Source organism: Mustelus asterias, chromosome 21 (genome assembly GCF_964213995.1).
Source record: "Mustelus asterias chromosome 21, sMusAst1.hap1.1, whole genome shotgun sequence".
Classification (NCBI taxonomy): domain Eukaryota; kingdom Metazoa; phylum Chordata; class Chondrichthyes; order Carcharhiniformes; family Triakidae; genus Mustelus; species Mustelus asterias.
Window position 1 is genome coordinate 70,233,954 of NC_135821.1, and position 22,218 is coordinate 70,256,171.

Consider the following 22,218-nt stretch of genomic DNA (forward strand, 5'->3'; position numbering starts at 1 on the left):
CTGGCGTCCCTGCCTCCGAACCAGGAGCTCTGAGTTCGAGTCCCACCCAAGGACTTGATGGCCAAGGAAGGTGTGATGATGAGGTGGTCAAACAGGTTGAATATCCTTCCAAACAGGCCAATGGCTGGCGGTAAGAGTGGGAGAGACTTCCGGTCAGCCACGCTTGATGTGGAGTGGCGCCCCTCAAGCTATAACCCCCTGGCAACAGACTAGTGACCTGTTCCAGGAATAACTACCTATGGAAACAGTCTGCCTTAGTGTACCTCTGGGTACGGGAGAAAATTCGGCACAATCCGTATATTAAAAAGTGCTGGGAAAATATACGTTCTTCCTTCGAACTTTAATGTCAGTCCAGCCAATGCCTTCTTTCAGAAGACTCCCAAGGCATTCTTCATGGTGTGTGTAATGCTAATCTCTTGCATACTCATCACAGGAAGTTCACATCAACACATCGGAGCAGATTCGATGGGCCGAGTGGCCTAACTCTGCTCCTATGTTTTATGAATCAAATGGTCATGAAATTGTTGCTTCTGTGCAAGTCTCTACAATTTCAAACAAAGCTGCTGAACGTTGAAAGATTCTCCTGTTTCGTGTTTTTTAATCCCTTAAGAAGATGGAACTGTTGAGAACCATGACCAAAGCGACAATAGTGCAGATGCGGGTTATAGTTCATGAACCATCTTTTAAAGGTGCCATTTTGATGAGACAATGAATACATTATATGGAATCTAGATGTTTTTATTCTTGAGCATCTCCGGTTACAGTGGATTGATTTGGGAATTACCTGGCTATTTCCGCAGAGGAACCGACTCATTGTTAACACAAAAAAAGATGCATTGTTCTCAGATACCAATCCATTAACCTTCTCTATAGAACTCCAGACAGCACAATACTTTAGCTAAGATAGGACCAAGAAATCACATTGCCATGATTGAAGAGGGTTTACTATAATTATGTTATTTTAAGATGAGATTAATAAACCTCTTTGATTCAGAGGCCATGTATTGTAAGTCCAGAACAATCTAATTGACCCTTGACTGGCCTTAGCTTACAGATTGGGACAGTGAAGGAGAATTTAACTTTAAATTAACCAAGCCTCAGGAAGGATGTTATTAAATGTTCCTTTTAAAAACTGTCACTTGATAGTACAGAACTTGAATGTTGCTGGAAAAAAAGATTTGTGTTGTCAAAGATTCTTGTCTTGCACGCATCAGGACAGAATCGCAAAAAGACCAAAATCTTGCTCGGCAGTTATCTGTACCCTGGTGCATTCTCCATGGCAATGCCTCTGCCAGTCAGAGTCTACTTGCCAACCAATCAGGACCCTCTTCTCAGGCAGTATAAATTATTGCACCCTTAGAGTTTTTGTATTCCTGGGACTTCCAGATGTGTGCATCAAATTTCAGTGATCCATTTCCATCTTTTGTACAGTGTGTTGTATTTGATTTGATTTATTATTGTCACATGTATTGGGATACAGCGAAAAGTGTTGTTTCTTGCGCACTATACAGACAAAGCATACTGCTCATAGAGTACTATGAGCATGGGCGGCACGGTAGCACAGTGGTTAGCACTGCTGCTTCACAGGATCCTGGGTTCGATTCCCGGCTCGGGTCACTGTCTGTGTGGAGTTTGCACATTCTCCTCGTGTCCGCGTGGGTTTCCTCCGGGTGCTCCGGTTTCCTCCCACAGTCCAAAGATGTGCGGGTTAGGTTGATTGGCCAGGTTAAAAATTGTCCCTTAGAGTCCTGGGATGCGTAGGTTAGAGGGATTAGCGGGTAAAATATGTGGGGGTAGGGCCTGGGTGGGATTGTGGTCGGTGCAGACTCGATGGGCCGAATGGCCTCCTTCTGCACTGTAGGGTTTCTATGTTTCTATGTTTCTACTCAGGGGAGAAGGAAAGCAGAGGGTGCAGAATGTAGTGTTACATTCATAGCCAGGGTGTGGAGAAAGATCAGCTTAATATGAGGAATATATATTTAAGAGAAAAGTAAGGAAATTCTGTGTATTTTCTGTTTCAGGTCTCTCACAGTGCTCTGTCGGCATTGAGAAACTGGAAGTCGGCAGAGATTCCCTCCAGTGTGTTTAGTAGCAGCCTGTTTAAAGCCTTTCTCCCTCTTAAGAATAAAGTGGAGCTGGGAGATACGTGGTGGATAATTCCCAGTGAACTGACCATCTTCACAGGGTACCTCTCCAATAATAGATTTTACCCCCCAACGCCACAAGGAAGAGAGGTAACAAGTCTGCCCTTTATTCTTTCCCTCCCCCCTCGCACTGTAATGCGTCTGAGCTTGTGAAGTCAACACACATTGGTAGTTATTCAATGGCGATGCACCAATAGTAACAGACACTATTCCCCTCGTTACTTCCTTTGTGATATTTAATGATCAGCCATGATCTTATTGAATGGCAGAGCAGACTCCAGGGGCCGAATGGCCGACTCCTGCTCCTAGTTCTTATGCTCTTAGTGCTAAATCTAGAATTTAGAAGAGTGAGAGGGGATCTCATAGAAACTTATAAAATTCTAACAGGGTTAGACAGGATGGATCCAGAAAGAATGTTCCCAATGGTGGGGGAGTCCAGAACAAAGAACAGTACAGCACAGGAAACAGGCCCTTCAGCCCTCCAAGCCTGTTGCCGCTCATTGGTCCAACTAGACCATTCATTTGTATCCCTCCATTCCCAGGCTGCTCATGTGACTATCCAGGTAAGTCTTAAACGATGTCAGCGTGCCTGCCTCCACCACCCTACTCGGCAGCGCATTCCAGGCCCCCACCACCCTCTGTGTAAAAAACGTCCCTCTGATATCTGAGTTATACCTCGCCCCTCTCACCTTGAGCCCGTGACCCCTCGTGATCGTCACCTCCAACCTGGGAAAAACCTTCCCACTGTTCACCCTATCTATACCCTTCATAATTTTGTACACCTCTATTAGGTCTCCCCTCATTCTCCGTCTTTCCAGGGAGAACAAGCCCAGTTTACCCAATCTCTCCTCATAGATGAGACCCTCCACACCAGGCAACATCCTGGTAAACCTTCTCTGCACTCTCTCTAAAGCCTCCACGTCCTTCTGGTAGTGCGGCGACCAGAACTGGACGCAGTACTCCAAATGTGGCCTAACCAGCGTTCTATACAGCTGCAACATCAGACTCCAGCTTTTATACTCTATACCCCGTCCTATAAAGGCAAGCATACCATATGCCTTCTTCACCACCTTCTCCACCTGTGCCGCCACCTTCAAGGATTTGTGGACTTGCACACCTAGGTCCCTCTGTGTTTCTATACTCTTGATGGCTCTGCCATTTATTGTATAACTCCCCCCTACATTAGTTCTTCCAAAATGCATCACTTCGCATTTATCTGGATTAAATTCCATCTGCCATTTCTCTGCCCAATTTTCCAGCCTATCTATATCCTAGGGGTCATAGTTTGAGGATAAGGGGGTAAACCTTTTAGAACTGAGGCGAGGAGAAATTTCTTCACCCAGAGGGTGGTGAATGTGTGGAATTCACTCCCACAGAAAGTAGTTGAGACCAAAACGTTGCCTGATTTCAAGAAGAAATTAGATGTAGCTCTTGGGGCTAAAGGGATCAAGGTATTATGGGAGGAAGTGGGGATCAGGATATTGAATTTGATGATCAGCCATGATCTGATTGAATGGCGGAGCAGGCTCGAAGGGCTGAATGGCCTCCTCCCTTCTAGTTTCTATGTTTCGATGTAATTAGGCTACCCCAGATATGACTTCCAGATGTGTGCAGACGTTATGGGTTACCTGGTTTTTAAATGAGTTTTTTCAGTAATGGGTAACATTATTCTTTAGTACTTGATGCATTGATATTTTCATGTGGAAAGCCTATTTTACAAAAATAGAATGGTTTAAAATTATTTTCCATCAACTCAGTTTTGGGGCCTTTTCTGATTATGGTCATCCTTTAATCCCAAAACTTTTATTGTGTAGCAATTTTGACGCAAGATCCTGCCGTCAAGGTGGATTGTACAGCTGGATTGAAATGGAAATTTGCCTGTATTAGTGCACAGAGATCGGTTAGCATTAAGCAGCATCCTGGCAGCCTCCAGACTGCAGTTTGTGTCAAGAGTCGGTGAAGCTGCTCCATCTACTGAATGGAACAGGCGAGGCTCCAACTCCTGAGTTGTGTGGGCCAGATGTTGATGTCTTGTGCCTAACTTAAAATAGAACCATAGAATCCCGACAGTGCAGAAGGAGGTCATTCGGCCCATCGAGCCTGCACTGACAACAATCCCACCCAGGCCCTATCCCCATCACCCCACATATTTACCCTAGCTAGTCTCCCTGACACTAAGGGGCAATTTAGCACGGCCAATCCACCTAACCTGCACATCTTTCAGACTGTGGGAGGAAACCGGAGCGCCCGGAGGAAACCCACGCAGACACGGGGAGAACGTGCAAACTCCACACAGACAGTGACCCGAGGCCAGAATTGAACCCGGGTCTCTGGCGCTGTGAGGCAGCAGTGCTAACCACTGTGCCACCGTGCCGCCCCAACTTGCTTACAAAGCCCAAATCAGATCAAAATAACTTCTAGGATTGGGTTTGAATCTCACCTGAATTGTGAATCAGCAGTACCTTCAGATTCCAGCTCAGAAATAACGAAAGCAGTCGCGTTGTGCACTGCAGTGACCAGGAACCCCGACCAAAGCCTTGATCACAATCTTTTAACGGAACTTGAATCTTTATTAATGTCCAACCAGTTCCTTGTGGTAACATTTCAGTTAATATACTGGTTTGCTGAGGGTCAAGTCTGTTCACTGCTTTGTGGCTCTGGGTGGATGAATTCACCCAAATGATGTCACTTCTTTTGACACAACTGGTGACTCGAGGAGAACTCGCTAGGATGCTGTCTGAGTCTTGGCCTGGCCGTGTTCATTTTCTTTTGCTGTTGGAGGCTACGGGTAGGAGATTTAGGCCCAGACGGGTTGATCATTGAGGTTGGGCAGGTGTGTAAATTCACACTGCTACCAAACATGCCGATTTTCCAGAACTGCGCTGTCCCTAGGCCCATTTTTCCAGAGATGGGGAGGAAAGGGGTAGCAGAAGGACTACACCACCACATTTTCCAGCCACCCTCCTGGTTCCCTGAGGCACTGGGGGACTAGGCCAGCTGTCTGGAGGCTGCCTCCTGGTGGCTGCCCAGCGGTCCAGTGCTCCAAGCAGAATGGAGGCCCCCCTGGCCAACAGGGGTTCAGCTGCAGCCTCAGCCCGCACGATGGTGGCCTGACTGCTGAGGCCATTTCTAAATTTAAAAGTGTTAAAGGCTGGAGTGAAGGCAAATCCATCCTAAGGTGTTCTCTCTGTCTCAGACTCAGAGGCAAAACACAAGCATACTTGTTTTGACTTAGGTTACCAGTCTTGGAGCTTTCAGAAAGCCTCTGGAGAGACACTTCTTTCTTCCACCAGCTCCAGGCAGCAACTGCTCTTTATTTTAAAATGAAAATGAAACTGCTCCTTCCTGTAAGCTTCACTCCTCCCATTAACCATATGACCGTTTGCCCATCACAACCCAATCAAAACTCATATGACTCTACATACCTAGTCTAAAATCCCAGGAGAACCTAAATAAACAAAAGATCCATTAATTCTACAAAGCAACACATTCCGAGCTAAAATCAGTTATTCTGCATCTCAGCATTTGAGCTGCATGTTTTCCCAGACATGTCAACTCTTGTAATAAAACGCTACCTCTTAAAGCAGCCCTACTTTAAACATAATTCTATCAAAACAGCACAGTATCAAAAATACACAGCAGCACAAAATACATGATATCTTTAATGTTGGTTATGGTGAAAAGGCTACATCCCTGTAAATTGGAGTCATTGAAATCATTGAAACTCTACAGTGCAGAAGGAGGCCATTCGGCCCATCGACACTGCACTGACAACAATCCCACCCAGACCCTATCCCCACAAGCCCACACATTTACCCCACTAATTCCTCTAACCTACACATCCCGGGACACGCTATGGGCAATTTAGCATGGCCAGTGCACCTAACCCGCACATCTTTGGACTGTGGGAGGAAACCGGAGCACCCAGAGGAAACCCATGCAGACACTGGGAGAACATGTAAACTCCACACAGACAGTGACCCAAGCGGCATGGCACAGTAGCACAGTGGTTAGCACTGCTGCTTCACAGCGCCAGGGACCCGGGTTCAATCCCCGGATTGGGTCACTGTCTGTGTGGAGTCTGCACGTTCTCCCCGTGTCTGCGTGGGTTTCCTCCGGGTGCTCCGATTTCCTCCCACATTCTGAAAGACATGCTGGTTAGGTGCATTGAGCCAAACAGGCGCCGGACTGTGGCGACTAGGGGAATTTCACAGTAACTTCATTGCAGGGTTAATGTAAGCCTTGTGACTAATAAATAAACTCTTAAAAAATGCTAGGAATTGAATCCGGGTCCCTGGCGCTGTGAGGGGGCAGTGCTAACCACTGTGCCACCGTGCCACCCTCAGAGTCACTGTCTGTAAGTTCCAAAGCCAGGACCTCATCGCTTGAACATAACACGAAGTTTCTCCTATTTAAACAGGTCATTATCCATAAACTTCTCAGTATGTTTCATCCACGGCCGTTTGTGAAGACCAGGTTTGCGTCCCAGGGTGCAGTGGCCTGTATTCGAGCAGCCAGCGACTTCTACTATGACATTGTGTTCAGGTGAGTGTGTTTCCTGTGTCAGCTCCACCGGCTGTTTCATAACTTTCTCCCCTGTTCCCTGTTTTTAAGTTGTTTTTGCCTCGGTTACGTAATAATAGTTCAAAAATAACCCTTTGGGTGTAAAAAGGATTTTGGGATCTCATAAAGGGCAGTTATTCAGGCGGATTCTTTTAATCTGTGTCCTCTTGTTCTCATGAGCGGGAACAGTTTCTCCCTCTCAACTCTGTCCAGACCCCCTCATGGTTTTGAACACCTCTATCAAATCTCCTCTCAGCCTTCTCGTCTCCAAGGAGAACAGTCCCAACTTCTCCAGTTTATCTTCACAACTCAAGTTAATTAAGCAGCCGGCATAATCAAGGACCCCACGCACCCTGGACATTCTCTCTTCCACCTTCTTCCATCGGGAAAAAGATACAAAAGTCTGAGGTCCCGTACCAACCAACTCAAGAACAGCTTCTTCTCTGCTGCTATCAAACTACCTTAGGGGAGGCGATGGCCTAGTGGTATTATCGCTGGTCTATTAATCCAGAAACTCAGCTAATGTTCTGGGGACCCGGGTTCGAATCCCGCCACGGCAGATGGTGGAATTTAAATTCTCAATAAAATATATCTGGAATTAAGAATCTACTGATGACCATGAAAGCATTGTCGATTGTCAGAAAAACCCATCTGGTTCATGAATGTCCTTTAGGGAAGGAAATCTGCCGTCCTTACCTGGTCTGGCCTACATGTGACTCCAGAGTCACAGCAATGTGGTTGACTCTCAACTGCCCTCCAAAGGCAACTAGGGATGGGCAATAAATGCTGGTCCAGCCGGCGACGCCCATATCCCACGAATGAATAAAAAAAAACACATTAAGTTGATCTTTCTCTACACCTTAGCTATGACTGTAACACCACATTCTGTACCCTCTAGTTTCCTTCTCTATGAACAGTATGTTTTGTCTGTATAGCGGGCGAGAAACAATACTTTTCACTATGTTAATACATGTGACAATAATAAATCAGATCCCCATTGCTGGAACCATTCTTGTGAATCTCCAGCATACTGTTGCTTATCTCTATGTTTCCGTGTTTATTTGGGGCATTTCATGAGTTTGGGGAAGCACTAAGCTTGGTATCACTGGGCTAGGTTTGATAACCCTCCAGAATTGTTACCCGAAATTGCAGATTAATGTTTTGCACCCTGCTACCAAAACCCCTGGAGAAACATCTTCAGGAAGCATTGGGTGATTTCTTTTTCATTTTGTTTGAACACTTTTGTTTAGTAGTTCCATAAACATTGGAGTGCACTGTGTACACTTATTGTTACCTTATTTAAGGTGGGATATACTTGCGATGGACAGAAGGTTCACTCGACAGATTCCTGGGGTGAAGAGGTCGGCTGATGAGGAGAGGTTGAGCTTGTTGGACCTACACCCATTCGAGTTTAGTAGATGTGGAGATGCCGGCATTGGACTGGGGTGGGCACAGTGAGAAGTCTCACAACACCAGGTTAAAGTCCAACAGGTTTATTTGGAATCACGAGCTTTTGGAGTGCTGCTCCTTGCTCAGGTGAGTGAACCACTCACCTGATGAAGGAGCAGCACTCCAAAAGCTCGTGATTCCAAATCAACCTGTTGGACTTTAACCTGGTGTTGTGAGTTTAGAAGAATGAGAGGTGATCTTAATCCAAATGAATAAAATAGGGTTCTTGGTAGGGTGGATGCTGAGAGGATGTTTCCTCTCGTGGGGGAATGTAGAACCAATTGGCACAGTTTCAGAATTAAGGGGTCGCCAATTTAAGATGGAGGCGAGGAGGAATTTAATCTCTGAGGGTCATTAATCTTGGCCATTCTCTTCCTCGGAGAGCAGTGGAGACGGGATCATTGAATACCTTCAAGGCCGCGTCGGATGGAATTTTGATTGGCGCGAGAGTCCAGCTTTATGGGGGACAGGAGGTTGAAGACCTCATCAGATCAGCTAGGATTGTATTGGCTGATGAAGCAGGCTTGAAGGGCCGAGTGGCCTCCTCCTGCTGGATCGTATTAAAACAAAGAAAAGTACAGCACAGGAACAGGGCCTTCAGCCCTTCAAACCCGTGCCGACCATGGTGCTCTAACTAAACCAAAGAACAAAGAAAAGTACAGGCTTTAAATTTGACTGATGACGCAGGCTTGAAGGGCTGAATGGTCTACTCCTGCTCCCATTTCTTATGTCCTTATGAGATGGGGAGAAGTGCTGATAAACTGGAATGGGGGGGCGGGGGGCCGGTGGGGGGGGGTCGAGGGGCCGGGGAGGCGGTGAGGGGTTGGGGGGAGGCGGTGAGGGGTTGGGGGGAGGTGGTGGTGAGGGGTTGGGGGGAGGTGGTGGTGAGGGGTTGGGGGGAGGCGGTGAGGGGTTGGGGGGAGGCGGTGAGGGGTTGGGGGGAGGCGGTGAGGGGTTGGGGAGAGGCGGTGAGGGGTTGGGGAGGGGCCGGAGAGGCTGTGATGAGAAATGTTTCTGACCCTGGATCAGACAGGATGAATATCTCACTCTGTATCTGTTACACAGGGAGCTGATGAGATGTATTTACATTTCAGGATCCATGCAGAATTTCAGCTGAACGAGCCTCCGGACTATCCTTTCTGGTTCACTCCAGGGCAATTTACTGGACACCTTGTTCTTTCCAAAGATGCATCCCACATTCGCGATTTCTGGATGTATGTTCCTAATGACAGGTCGGTGCGATTTTCTGGTGGTCTTGTTCTGTGTTTCTGGATGATCATCAATAAACCTTCTCTTCACGAGTAACTTTTTTTTTGGTTTGATTCTGGAATAAGTTCCCTTGTCTGAACATAAGAACATAAGAAATAGGAGCAGGAGTAGGCCATCTAGCCCCTCGAGCCTGCCCTGCCATTCAATAAGATCATGGCTGATCTGACGTGGATCAGTTCCACTTACCCGCCTGATCCCCATAACCCTTAATTCCCTTACCGATCAGGAATCCATCCATCCGCGCTTTAAACATATTCAGCGAGGTAGCCTCCACCACTTCAGTGGGCAGAGAATTCCAGAGATTCACCACCCTCTGGGAGAAGAAGTTCCTCCTCAACTCTGTCTTAAACCGACCCCCCTTTATTTTGAGGCTGTGTCCTTTAGTTTTAACTAGAGGACACAGCCTAGAAGGGGTCAGACTTGGCGGAGTGGCAGCACTTTCAGTGTTGAAGTCAAAACATTTGAATCCCCCTCCAGAGACACGGTGGCACAGTGGGTTAGCGCTGCTGCCTCACAGCGCCAGGGACCCGGGTTCGATTCCCGGCTTGGGTCACTGTCTGTGCGGAGTCTGCACGTTCTCCCCATGTCTGCATGGGTTTCCTCCGGGTGCTCCGGTTTCCTCCCACAGTCTGAAAGACGTGCTGGTTAGGGTGCATTGGCCATGCTAAATTCTCCCTCTGTGTACCCGAACAGGTGCTGGAGTGTGGCGACTTGGGGATTTTCACAGTAACTTCTTTGCAGAGTTAATGTAAGCCCACTTGTAACACTAATAAATACATTTTTTAAACTTTAAACCTCTGTGCAGTTCTGACAAGTGCCACATTGTTGACGGAGTTAGTAAACCCTGGCGCCATTTGCCCTCAGGGTGGGTATGAGAAGATCCCATGGCACTATTCAGAGAAGAGGACAGGAGTTGTCCCGATATCCAGATCGTTATTTAATCTTCAGCAGCATCACTGAAACCGATTGTACAGTCACTGGTGAGAGCTTGCTGTCCGCAAATTGGCTGCTGCCTTTCCCACCTCACCAGAGTTTTCTTTCTTTCTTTCTCCCTCTTTCTCTCCTTTGCCCTTTTCTCACTCTCACTCTCTGGCTTTTTCTCTCCATTTCTCTTTCTCTCTCCTTTCTCTTTTCCCTCCCTCTCTCTCTTCTACACAAGTGCAATCACATCAGGACTGACACAGGAGACATTCAACCGCTGGAGATGTTTTCATCCTGAATTCAGGTGATAATCATAGAATCATAGAAACCCTACAGTGTAGAAAGAGGCCATTTGGCCCATCGAGTCTGCACCGACCACAATCCCACCCAGGCCCTACCCCCATATCCCTACATAATTCCTCTAACCTACCCATTTCAAGACACTAAGGGGCAATTTTAGCATGGCCAATCAACCTAACCCGCACATCTTTGGACTGTGGGAGGAAACCGGAGCACCCGGAGGAAACCCACGCAGACACGAGGAGAATGTGCAAACTCCACACAGACAGTGACCCAAGCCGGGAATCGAACCCGGGTCCCTGGAGCTGTGAAGCAGCAGTGCTAACCACTGTGCTACCGTGCCGCCCTTAATTATTTGCATGCGGAGGAAAACATACAGGAATCGCACAAAACCGTTCCGTGCTGCCCAGTGCCTGTCAGAATGTTTGAAACTCTTTTTCTTGCTCTAGGTGGTAATTCCCTCTGAGTGATGCTCTGTGCTTCCTGTTGCATTTGCCTCGATCTTGTTTCTTTCCCACCGCTGGCCCAAAGAGAAGGGAATTGAAATTCCAAGCTGGAGGACAACCCACTGAATAAGAGTGGGAGAGGAGACAGGAGGAAGTAATTCACAGTCTCTACAGTACGGAAGAGGCCATTCGGCCCATCGAGTCTGCACTGATTCTCAGACAGAGTGGCCTGAACACTACCACCTTGCCCACCACGGAATCAGCGCGGGCGAGGGTTCCGGCAACGGAAGTCTCTGTTGACCTTGGGCAGGAATTCCCAGGGTTCAGTGGGGTGTCCTCCACTCCAGCCCCTTCACCTTGATTTGCTTCTTTTTTAAAAAAAATCAATTCAGCTTGGAATTCCATTCCCTTCCATTTGGGGAAAAATAACGTGTTATTCCTTCCGTCCACATCTGTGCACAGGTCCTGTTTGCATTTCTAATGTGAAGCAGACTAGATAGTGACGGCCACAGCTGGTTGATGCTACATCGAACATCTCGATGGGGTCGTAAGAACCAATGCCAGTAAACGATGCTGATGGCTGCAAAACACTGGCGCTCTGATAGCCAGCAGCACAAATGGAAGTGTAAAATACTAGAGAATAACAGAGCTTGTCAGCTTCCCGCTGACACCCAGGCTTCCAGCCGTCGTCTTATTAATTAGTGGACCCCCTCCCCCCCACGTGGATCTGGGAAGGATGCCTGTTCCTCCCTGCTGCTTCTCAGTTGTAAATCCTCGCACATTTTCTTTCCTCTTTTAATTCATTCTTTCCCAGGCCTCCTTCCGACTTTAAAAGCCAAACCGGTGTCTCCTAATCTTGAATTGCATCTTGTTCAGAGATGTCTACAAGATTATGAGAGGCACGGACAGAGTGGATAGTCAGAAGCTTTCTCCCAGGGTGGAAGAGTCAATTACTAGGGGGCACAGGTTTAAAGGAGATGTACGAGGCAGATCTTTTATACAGAGGATGGTGGGTGCCTGGAACTTGTTGCCGGGGGAGGTAGTGGAAGCGGATACAGTAGTGGCTTTTAAGGGGCGTCTTGACAAATACATGAATAGGATGGGAATGGAAGGATATGGTCCCCGGAAGGGTAGGGGGTTTTAGTTCAGGCATGATCGGTGCAGGCTTGGAGGGCCGAAGGGCCTGTTCCTGTGCTGTAATTTTCTTTGTGCGCAGGTTAGGTGGATCGGCCGTGCTAACCTGCCCCTTAGGGTCTATCCCAGGATGTGTAGGTTGGGGGGATTAGCTGTGGTAAATGTGTGAGGTTACTGGGATAGCGAGAGGGCCTGGGTAAAATACTGGGCGGGATTTTACGGCCTTGCTCGGGTGAGACCGGAAATTCCTGCCCGAGGTCAACGGAGATTTCCGTTGCCGGAACCCTCGCCCGTGCTGATTCCGTAGCGGGCAAGGTGGTAGAGTTCAGGGCACTCTGTCTGAGAATCAGTGCAGACTCGATGGGCTGAATGGCCTCTTCTGTACTGTAGAGACTCTGTGAATTACTTCCTCCTGTCTCCTCTCTCACTCTTATTCCATGGGGTGTCCTCCAGACCGGCCCCTTCACCTTGATTTGCTTGATTTTTGTTCTTTTTTAAATCAAGTCAGCTTGGAATTTCAATTCCAATGGTTCAGATTCTCTGAACTGGGAGGCGGGTTCCAGCGGAAGATTGGGCAGGTATTGGGTGTCGATTGCAGGGCACATGAGCTGTGAGGCCTTCACTGGTTGAATTCCTGGACTGTTACGCACATTTGGTGTTCAATCGGTCCTGAGCCAGATGGTGAAGAATGAAAGGAAACACCAATCCTTTTCTTGGTGACAGGCATATTTACAGAACGCAGCATTATATATGGCTACCTAATACACAGAGTCCCAGCGGTCTCTGTTTATAAATCCTCTAGGTCCTTAATTTAACAACGCCTGTATTCATAATTAATGTCAACAGTTGGGCTTTGCCAGTGCCCATCCAATTGTAACCAACAAGGATAACTTGAGTCCCTGGGTAGCACGGTGGCACAGTGGTTAGCACTGCTGCCTCACAGCACCAGGGACCTGGGTTCGATTCCCGGCTTGGGTCACTGACTGTGTGGAGTTTGCACGTTCTCCCTGTGTCCACATGGGTTTCCTCCGGGTGCTCCGGTTTCCTCCCACAGTCCAATGATGTGCAGGTTAGGGTGATTGGCCATGCTAAATTGCCCCTCAATGTCGGGGATTAGCAGGGTAAATGTGTGGGATTACAGAGATGGGGTCTGAGTGGGATTGTGCAGACTCAATGGGCCAAATGGCCTCCTTCTGCGCTGTAGGGATTCTATGATTCTCCAAGTTTTCTATATTGCCAATTCCAGCACCCAATAACTGTACAGCTTTACATATCTCCAGAAAGGCCGGTGCACTATTAATAACTTGTGTATATCTTTAATCTGTACCAGGTCCCTGAATGTGGATATGGAGTGGATGTATGGAGCAGGTGAAGGTAGCAACATGGAGGTGGACATTGGCTACATGCCGCAGGTTCGTCGTGCTCCAGGAACGATTCAGTAGAGGTGTTCAAAATAACATCAGGCTTGGAGTAAATCAGGAGAAACTGGGCAGGAGGGACACAGATAGACAAACACAGCGGGAGATAAGATTCTTTTTTTACGCAGGGAGTTAGAAGGCGCAGCCTGGAAGGGAAGCAGATTCAAGCGTAACTTTCCAAAGGGAATTGAATATATATTTGAAAAGGGAAAAATAAATTCAGGAATATGGGGAGAGAGTAGAGTGGATCGCCTCAAAGAGCCAACACTGATACGATGAGCTGAATGGTCTGTGTGGGTGGAATTGTCCTGTCCCGTCCCGCCCGCCACGGGAGTTGAGACACGGACAATGAAATGGTCCATTGATCTCGGCTGGGATTTTCCTGCCTTGGGGTGAGCGCGGCCGGAAAATCCCGCCCTGTGATTCCATGAAGTTGGTTTCTGTCGATAGGGCGAGAGGGGAGACGACGTGAGGCCTCTTTAATGTTTGTTCCTGGGTTTATGATCCCAATTTCAAGTTTTGCGAATCCCTTTTACCCTTGTTTTTAAATTAATTTAGGACAGGCGCTGAAGGGTGAATTTTTCCCTTGTTTGTGCAGTAAAATACCTCAGCGAAACCTTAAACCGCATTCTCAGCGTTCCGATAAGGAACAGCTTTTACGAGGAAAATAGGGTTTCAGCTTTAACCAGATATGGTCAGTGGCGTGTGGGGGAGGAGACTGTGTCTGTAACCGAATCTTAAGCCTCTTTGTTAAAGAGCAGCCTGGTAGTTCCAGTAGAGAATGCAGTGGGGGAAACTGTTCCTGTGATTGAGTGTCTGAGCAGGCCTGCTTATCCACTGCCTCTTTCAGAAGGGGAATGGTTACTGAGGCGCCGCCGTCTCTATTCAATCTCCCCGACGCTCCGAGGGTGAGGGAGAGCGTTGTCGACCCACTGTCCGCTGAATGGGGTACATCAGCGGCCAGCATTCTCAGTAACCACCTGATTAATATTGCTGCACCCCGCTTCACGATAGCCGGGTTCGACGCGACGGACTCTAATGCAACTTGACTCGCGTCGGGGAGTTGTGGGTTTTGAAGCCAGTTCAGAAATCTGGCTAAGTGTGAGGGTTGATCAGTTTGTGACGTGGTTGTCGGTTGCAGCAGGAGTGTGTCGGGCTGGAGGGGGAAGCGGGCAGCTTTGTAGCAATGAAGAATCGTCTCGCATTTCCTGCCTTTGCCCCGCAGTGGGCCTGGGCTGTTTTGTTTCACTCCCCCCCCCCTCTAAGTGCCTGTCCATCTGTCTGTGATGCAGATGGAGCTCAGAGCCAGGGGCCCTTCCATTCCGAACATCATTGTCGATGAGAGTGGTCATGTGATCGACAGTGCGGCTGCTTCGGGGGAACCCATTCAATTTATTTTCGAGGACATTGTCTGGCAATCAGAAATCAGCTTCGAGCAAGCTGCCAACAGACTGGAGACAACCATGTACCCATTTAAGAAGGTAAAGAGCGAATGGAATTGAGATGATTCTTTGTCCGTGTGTTGGTGATTCCACTGGCAGGCAGGGCAGCACTGAAACTGAACAGAAATCTCCTTTTCCAGGTGTCGTATCTTCCTTTTACTGAGGCCTTTACTCGTGCGAGGATGGAAGATAAACTTGTGCATTCCATATTACTTTGGGGCGCGCTTGACGATCAGTCTTGCTGAGGTGAGTCCTGCCTTTCAATCCCTCGATCTTTTAAGAGTTGATCCATTCTCGGCATTCAAAGAACAGTACAGCACAGGAAACAGGCCCTTCGGCCCTCCAAGCCTGTGCCGCTCATTGGTCCAACTAGACCATTTGTTTGTATCCCTCCATTCCCAGACTGCTCATGTGACTATCCAGGTAAGTCTTAAACGATGCCAGCGTGTCTGCCTCCACCACCCTACTTGGCAGCGCATTCCAGGCCCCTACCTGTGTAAAAAAACGTCCCTCTGATATCTGAGTTATACTTCGCCCCTCTCACCTTGAGCCCGTGACCCCTCGTGATCGTCACCTCCGACCTGGGAAAAAGCTTCCCACTGTTCACCCTCTCTATACCCTTCATAATCTTGTACACAAAGTTATTCAGGCAGCAGCGGTATTTACTGCCCATTCTGAGTTGGGAAGGTGGTGGCGTGCGACTTCCCCTCAAAGCTGCGCAGAAACCCAGAGGTTCCCACCCAGGCAGTGGCCCAAATCGACCCCTTCACGTTACTGCACGTGGCTTGGCTGTGCAAAGCAATTTTTAAAGTTTATTTTGTTAGTGTCACAAGTGGGCAATGAAGTTACTGTGAAAATCCCCTAGTCGCCACACTCCGGCGCCTGTTCGGGTACACTGACGGAGAATTTAGCATGGCCAATGCACCCTAACCAGCACGTCTTTGGGACTGTGGGAAGAAACCGGAGCACCCGGAGGAAACCCACGCAGACACGGGGAGAACGTGCAGATTCCGCACACTCAGCGACCCAAGCCGGGAATCAAACCCAAGTCCCTGGCGCTGTGAGGCAGCAGTGCTAACCACTGTGCCACCCCACAATTTAAAGAGCCCACGTGCTCAAACAAATCACTGCGCTCCGAACAAAAATGGGGTATGAGGGGAATGATCCATCTTTTTGAATTGTTGCAGTCAGTGCGTCGGACGTATTTCTGCATCAATGTTGGGCAGAGATACCGAGATGCTTTTCATAGAATCCCTACAGTGCAGAAAGAGGCCATTCGGCCCATCGAGCCTGCACCCAGGCCCTATCCCCGTCACCGTACATATTTACCCCGTTAATCCCTCTAACCTACACATCCCGGAACACAAAGGGTCAATTTAACATGGCCAATCCACCTATCCCGTGGATCTTGGGACTGTGAAAGGAAACCGGAGCACCCGGAGGAAACCCACGCAGACACGGGGAGAAGGTGCAAACTCCACACAGACAGTGACCCAAAGCGGGAATCGAACCCCGGTCCCTGGAGCTGTGAAGCAGCAGTGCTAACCACTGTGCTACCGTGCCGCCCATTGGGACAAAGTGAGAGAGAATCGCGGAGAGCGCAATGTCCTTGGTTTGAGATTATACAGCTCTTGGTAACGAAGAGAGCAGAGTTTCTGCTCCTCGTCTTAATTTTTAGGTGTCTGCTTGACGTAGAAAAGGAAAAGAGATTGTGAAATTCTGCTTGTGTTTGTAAAGTTGCTGCAGCTCGGAAAGGGATGCAGCGAGGGTTCTGCTTAATTATTTACAGTGCTCATTATTTAGGCTGTTTGGCCCATTGAGGCCAGGCTCATTGCTTGAGTCTGTTCCCGCCCTTCCTCATCAAACTTTACCCACACAACCTATTCCCATAGAACACAGGACTTGGCAACAGGAGTAGGCCATTCAGCCCCTCCAGCCCGTTCTGCTATTCGATAAGACCAAGGGCTGATCCGCATTGTGGTCCACTTTGCCACCTGCCCCCCCCCCCCCCCCCCCCCCCCCCCCCGTAATGCTTGGCTCCATCTGTCCAAGTCTGCCTTATCCCAGCCTTGCTGCTTTCCGGGGAAGATAATTCCACAGAGTAACGACCCAATGTATTTATCCCTCATAGTTATTTACTCACCTCGATCCCTCCCTGTGGGAGTGGGGTCCACATTCTCACCACTGTCTGGGTAAGGAAGTTCCTTCCGAATTCCCGATTGGATTTCTCGGTGATTATTTTATTGACGGCCTCTCGTTCCGATGTTCCCCAGTGTGGGAAACGGTCTCTCTGTGTCCAAACTCTTTCACCATTCCAAAGATCTCTGTTTGGGCGTCCCTCAACCGTTTCTTTTTCAGGAGAAAAGAGATCCAGCCTTTTCACAGAATCACAGAATACTACAGTTCAGAAGAGGCCCTTCAGCCCATCGAGTCTGCACCGACCCATGCCCTGGGGCGGCACGGTAGCACAGTGGTTAGCACTGCTGCTTCACAGCTCCAGGGACCCGGGTTCGATTCCCGGCTTGGGTCACTGTCTGTGTGGAGTTTGCACATTCTCCTCGTGTCTGCGTGGGTTTCCTCCGGGTGCTCCGGTTTCCTCCCACAGTCCAAAGATGTGCGGGTTAGGTTGATTGGCCATGCTAAAAAATTGTCCTTAGTGGGATGCGTAGGTTAGACGGATTAGTGGCTAAAAATATGTAGGGATATGGGGGTAGGGCCTGGGTGGGATTGTGGTCGGTGCAGACTCGATGGGCCGAATGGCCTCTTTCTGTGCTGTAGGGTTTCTAAGATTTTAAGATTCTTCTAAGATTCTGACCTGCCCACCTAATCCCACTTGCCAGCACTTGGCCCATAGCCTTGAATGTTATGGTGTGCCGAGTACTCATCCAGGTACTTTTTAAAGGATGTGAGGCATCCCGCCTCCACCACCCTCCTAGGCAGCGCATTCCAGACCCTCACCACCCTCTGGGTAAAAAAGCTTTCCCTCAAATCCCCCCCTAAACCTCCCACCCCTCACTTTTAACTTCTGTCCCTTTTAACTTTTCATTCTTTCCTATCTGACGTAACCTCGCAGTTAGAATCATAGAATCCCTACAGTGCAGAAGGAGGCCATTTGGCCCATCGAGTCTGCACTGACTCTCCAATAGAGCATCTTACTGAGGCCTACCCACCCCGCCCTATCCCCGTGACCCCATGCATTTACTGTGGCTAATCTATTGAACCTGCACATCTTTGGGATCATCCTCTGTATTCCTCCCCCCCCCCCCCTGCTTTCCCCAGTGTCTGTGGGGAGAATGGGCAGACTTTGCCACAGTGATACGGGAATAGTTCAGCTGCCAGCCCCAGCTCTGCTATCCTGTGGGGGTCGGATTCCAGTGCAAGGTGCGATACTCGTTCTGACGCACTGTCAGGTGCTCGCGGTCATATTAACATTATCTCCTTCTGCTTGTGCAGGGTCAGGGCGGACTCTGCGGGAAAGCGTTCTCGAGAGTTCGCCCGTCCTCTCTCTGCTGAATGAGAGCTTCGTCAACAGCTGGTCCCTGGTCAAGGAACTGGAGGATCTGCAGGTAAATCATCAAGGGGTTTGACGGGAGTAAATGATGACAGTCAGTGAATCAACAGAGAACAGGGTAAACTCTGGGTTCAGGCTGGACCTGTAGAGCTGAAATGAATCATAGAATCCCTACAGTGCAGAAGGAGGCCATTCGGCCCATCGAGTCTGTACCGACCACAATCCCATCCAGACCCTATTCCTGTAACCTCACATATTTACCCTGCTAATCCTGCTGACATGAGGGTCAATTTTAGCATGGCCAATCAACCCAACCCGCACATCTTTGGACTGTGGGAGGAAACCGGAGCACCCGGAGGAAACCCACGCAGACATGGGGAGAATGTGCAAACTCCACACAGACAGTGACCCAAGGCCAGAATCGAACCCGGGTCCCTGGCGCTGTGAGGCAGCAGCGCTAACCACTGTGCCACCGTGCCACCCTAATTCTGTGCTCATGCAGTGATTGCTCCAGTAGCATTGCTCCATACCATGGAGATGCCCAGGTCGACACCTCTCCCCTATTCCATTCCTTTCTCTATAGGGAGAAGCCAGGGTTTTCTGCTCCATGTCTCCGCTCGCACCCACTCCCTCCATTGAGCTGCAGACTCGTGTGGGGGACGATGGACGTGGACGCTTTCGTGGTGCCGCAGGTTTCTACATTCTGCTGTGCCACAGGGCTGCCCAACAAGACCTGCTCTGCATCATAATGTGGCTCACAATTAAAACGCACGCATTGGGTGTGTTTAGATCGAATTCCAGTGCCCACAATTTGAACAAAGGCTTGACAATCATCAAGCATGCATTAGACGGCACAGCAGTTAGCAGTGTTGCCTCTCAGTGCCAGGGACCTGGGTTCAATTCCCAGCTTGGGTCACTGTCTGTGTGGAGTTTGCACATTCTCCCTGTGTCTGCGTGGGTTTCCTCCGGGTGCTCCGGTTTCCTCCCACAGATCAAAGATGTGCAGGTTAGGTGGATTGGCCATGCTAAAATTGTCCCTTAGTGTCATGGGGACGAGCGAGGGTAAATGCATGAGGTTATGGGGATAGGGCCTGGGTGGGATTGCGGTCAGTGAAGAGTCGATGGGCCGAATGGCCTCCTTCTGCCCTGTAGGGATTCTATGAACAATGGTTTTGTTTAAACAGCAGAGAAAGTTATTTATTTATTTATTAAGTGTCACAAGTAGGTTTATATTAACACTGCAATGAAGTTACTGTGAAAATCCCCTCGTCGCCACACTCCGGCACCTGTTCGGGTACGCTGAGGGAGAATTTAGCACGGCCAATGCACCCTAACCAGCACGTCTTTTGGACTGTGGGAGGAAACTGGAGCATCCGGAGGAAACCCACGCAGACACGGGGAGAACTTGCAGGCTCCGCACAGACAGTGACCCCAAGCCGGGAATCGAACCCGGGTCCCTGGAGCTGTGAGGCAGCAGCGCTGACCACTGTACCGCCCCTATTTGTGTAGGTGCGTTAACACGCTCAGTTCGATCTCGGCCCAGTGCTGCCGAAGGGAGATTAGCCTCCTCACTTCTTGAAGCTTGTAATTGGGTAAACGTGTTCTTTTGGCGGAGGTTGGGGAACATGCTGTGTGTTGTGATGGACCTTCTTGCAAATGAAAGTAAATGTGTTTCTGGTTTGAGGACTTGGAAATTTTTATCCTCCTCAGAGAAACCAAGAAGATGAAGGTAACGCCAAGTTAGCCAGCCTGCATTTAGAACTCTACAGCTTCCCTGTTGAGATGATGATAGCTTTACCAAATGGCACGGTGGTAAGTCCTGGTGTTTGTTTATGAAGCAGTAATGGTTATTGTTTCGCGTTTAGAGCTAGAATTCCGTTATATTCTTTCCTATGCAGAGTATTTTTGAAAAAAAACTAAAACCTTGTTTAGGCCGCATTTGGAGTATTGCATTCGGTTCTGGTCGCCACACTACCAGAAAGACATGGAAGCTTTGGAGAGAGCGCAAAGAAGGTTCACCAGGATGTTGTCTGGTCTCGAGGGTGTTGGCTATTCGGAGAGGTTGAATAAACTAGGATTGTTTTCACTGGAAAGACGGAGACTGAGGGGAGACTGGATAGGGGGTCTACAAAATGATGAGAGGCACAGTCAGGGTGGATAGTCAGAGGCTTTTTCCCAGGTGGAAGTGTCAATTACAAGGGTTCAAGGTGAGAGGGGGAAAGTTTAAGGGAGATGTGCGGGGGGAAGTTTTTCACGCAGAGAGTGGTGGGTGCCTGGAACGCGCTGCCAGAGGAGGTGGTGGAAGCAGGAACATTAGCAACATTTAAGAGGCATCTGGATGGGTGCATGAATAGGGAGGGAATAGAGGGATACGGACCGAGTAAGGGCAGAAGGTTTTTTTCAGTTTAGTTAGGACATCATGGTCAGTACAGGCCTGGAGGGCCGAAGGGCCTGTTCCTGTGCTGTACTTTGTTCTTTGTATTTAAAATGGTCATTAAACAGTTTGCACTTGGAGTGGTGATCCCATTATCCCTCGGTGAAATAGAGTAAAATCTGTTGTGATATTGTTATTGTGGTTTGAATAGCTTTGGAAAGCGCCTTGTGACAAATAACTCACTTTTCAGAAATCAAATCCTTGAAACTATGCATTTGTCCCTTATTGATACCTTTCCACTTCAATGTTCTTGAAGGTGTTGTTGACTTGATGCATTGTGCTTTGCTGCCCTGTAGTCACTGGGCCACGGTGCCCATGTTGTGAGGCTGGACAATAGGGGCTGCTCTTCCATTGGAGCTGACACAAGTCAGGAGGGAGTAGAAGGAGCTTTACTCTGCATCTTGGCTGTGTTCGATCTGATGTCAGAGTGCCTGATGCTGACATAGAGTTCCTGGAAAGGGAGGTGTGTGCCTCCAAACTGCGGAACATCCCTGGCAGGTCTTAAGCAGGTGGATTTAACAGAATTCTTTCACAATGGTCAAGAGGAGAGCAAACAAATTTTCTGAAAACTGAGATACAGGAGTTTATAGTTATGAAATAATTCAATTGCATAGATGTAAAGAGGGTGTTTCCACTTTTGGGAGAGTCCAAAGTTAATCATAGAACCCCTACGGTGCAGAAGGAGGCCATTCGGCCCATCGAGCCTGCACTGACCACAATCCTACCCAGGCCCTATTCCTGTAATCCCACATATTTACCCTGCTAATCCTCTGACACTAGGGTTAATTTAGCATGGCCAATCAACCCAACCTAGGGTTAATTTAGCATGGCCAATCCCATTGTCCAAAGAGAGGAAACCAGAGCACCCGAAGGAAACCCATGCAGACACGGGGAGAATGTGCAGACTCCGCACAGACAGCGACCCTAGGCCGGAATTGAACCCAGGTTCCTGGCGCTGTGAGGCAGCAGTGCTAACCACTGTCACCATGCCGCCTTTGTAATTATGCTGCTAGCCCCACTGACCAAAAGGGGCAATTTTAACATGCCCAATCCACCTAATTCGCAAATGTTTGGAGTGTGGGAGGAAACCAAAGCACCCGAAGGAAACCCACACAGACACAGGGAGAACGTGCAAACTCCACACAATCACCTGAGGCCGGAATTGAATCCGGGTCCCTGGCGCTGTG

The 22,218-nt window shown here is 48.8% G+C and overlaps 1 protein-coding gene across 1 annotated transcript in view; it reads left to right on the forward strand.

Moving 5' to 3' along the window:
* Nucleotides 1-22,218, forward strand: part of selenon (selenoprotein N) — a 35,818-nt gene that overhangs the window by 8,433 nt on the left and 5,167 nt on the right. Inside the window, exons 4-11 of the mRNA XM_078238153.1 lie at nt 2,022-2,234; nt 6,565-6,689; nt 9,251-9,388; nt 13,557-13,638; nt 14,937-15,125; nt 15,227-15,332; nt 18,540-18,652; nt 20,308-20,409. Of these exons, the coding sequence (XP_078094279.1) occupies nt 2,022-2,234; nt 6,565-6,689; nt 9,251-9,388; nt 13,557-13,638; nt 14,937-15,125; nt 15,227-15,332; nt 18,540-18,652; nt 20,308-20,409 (1,068 nt within the window). The remainder of the gene's footprint in view (nt 1-2,021; nt 2,235-6,564; nt 6,690-9,250; nt 9,389-13,556; nt 13,639-14,936; nt 15,126-15,226; nt 15,333-18,539; nt 18,653-20,307; nt 20,410-22,218) is intronic.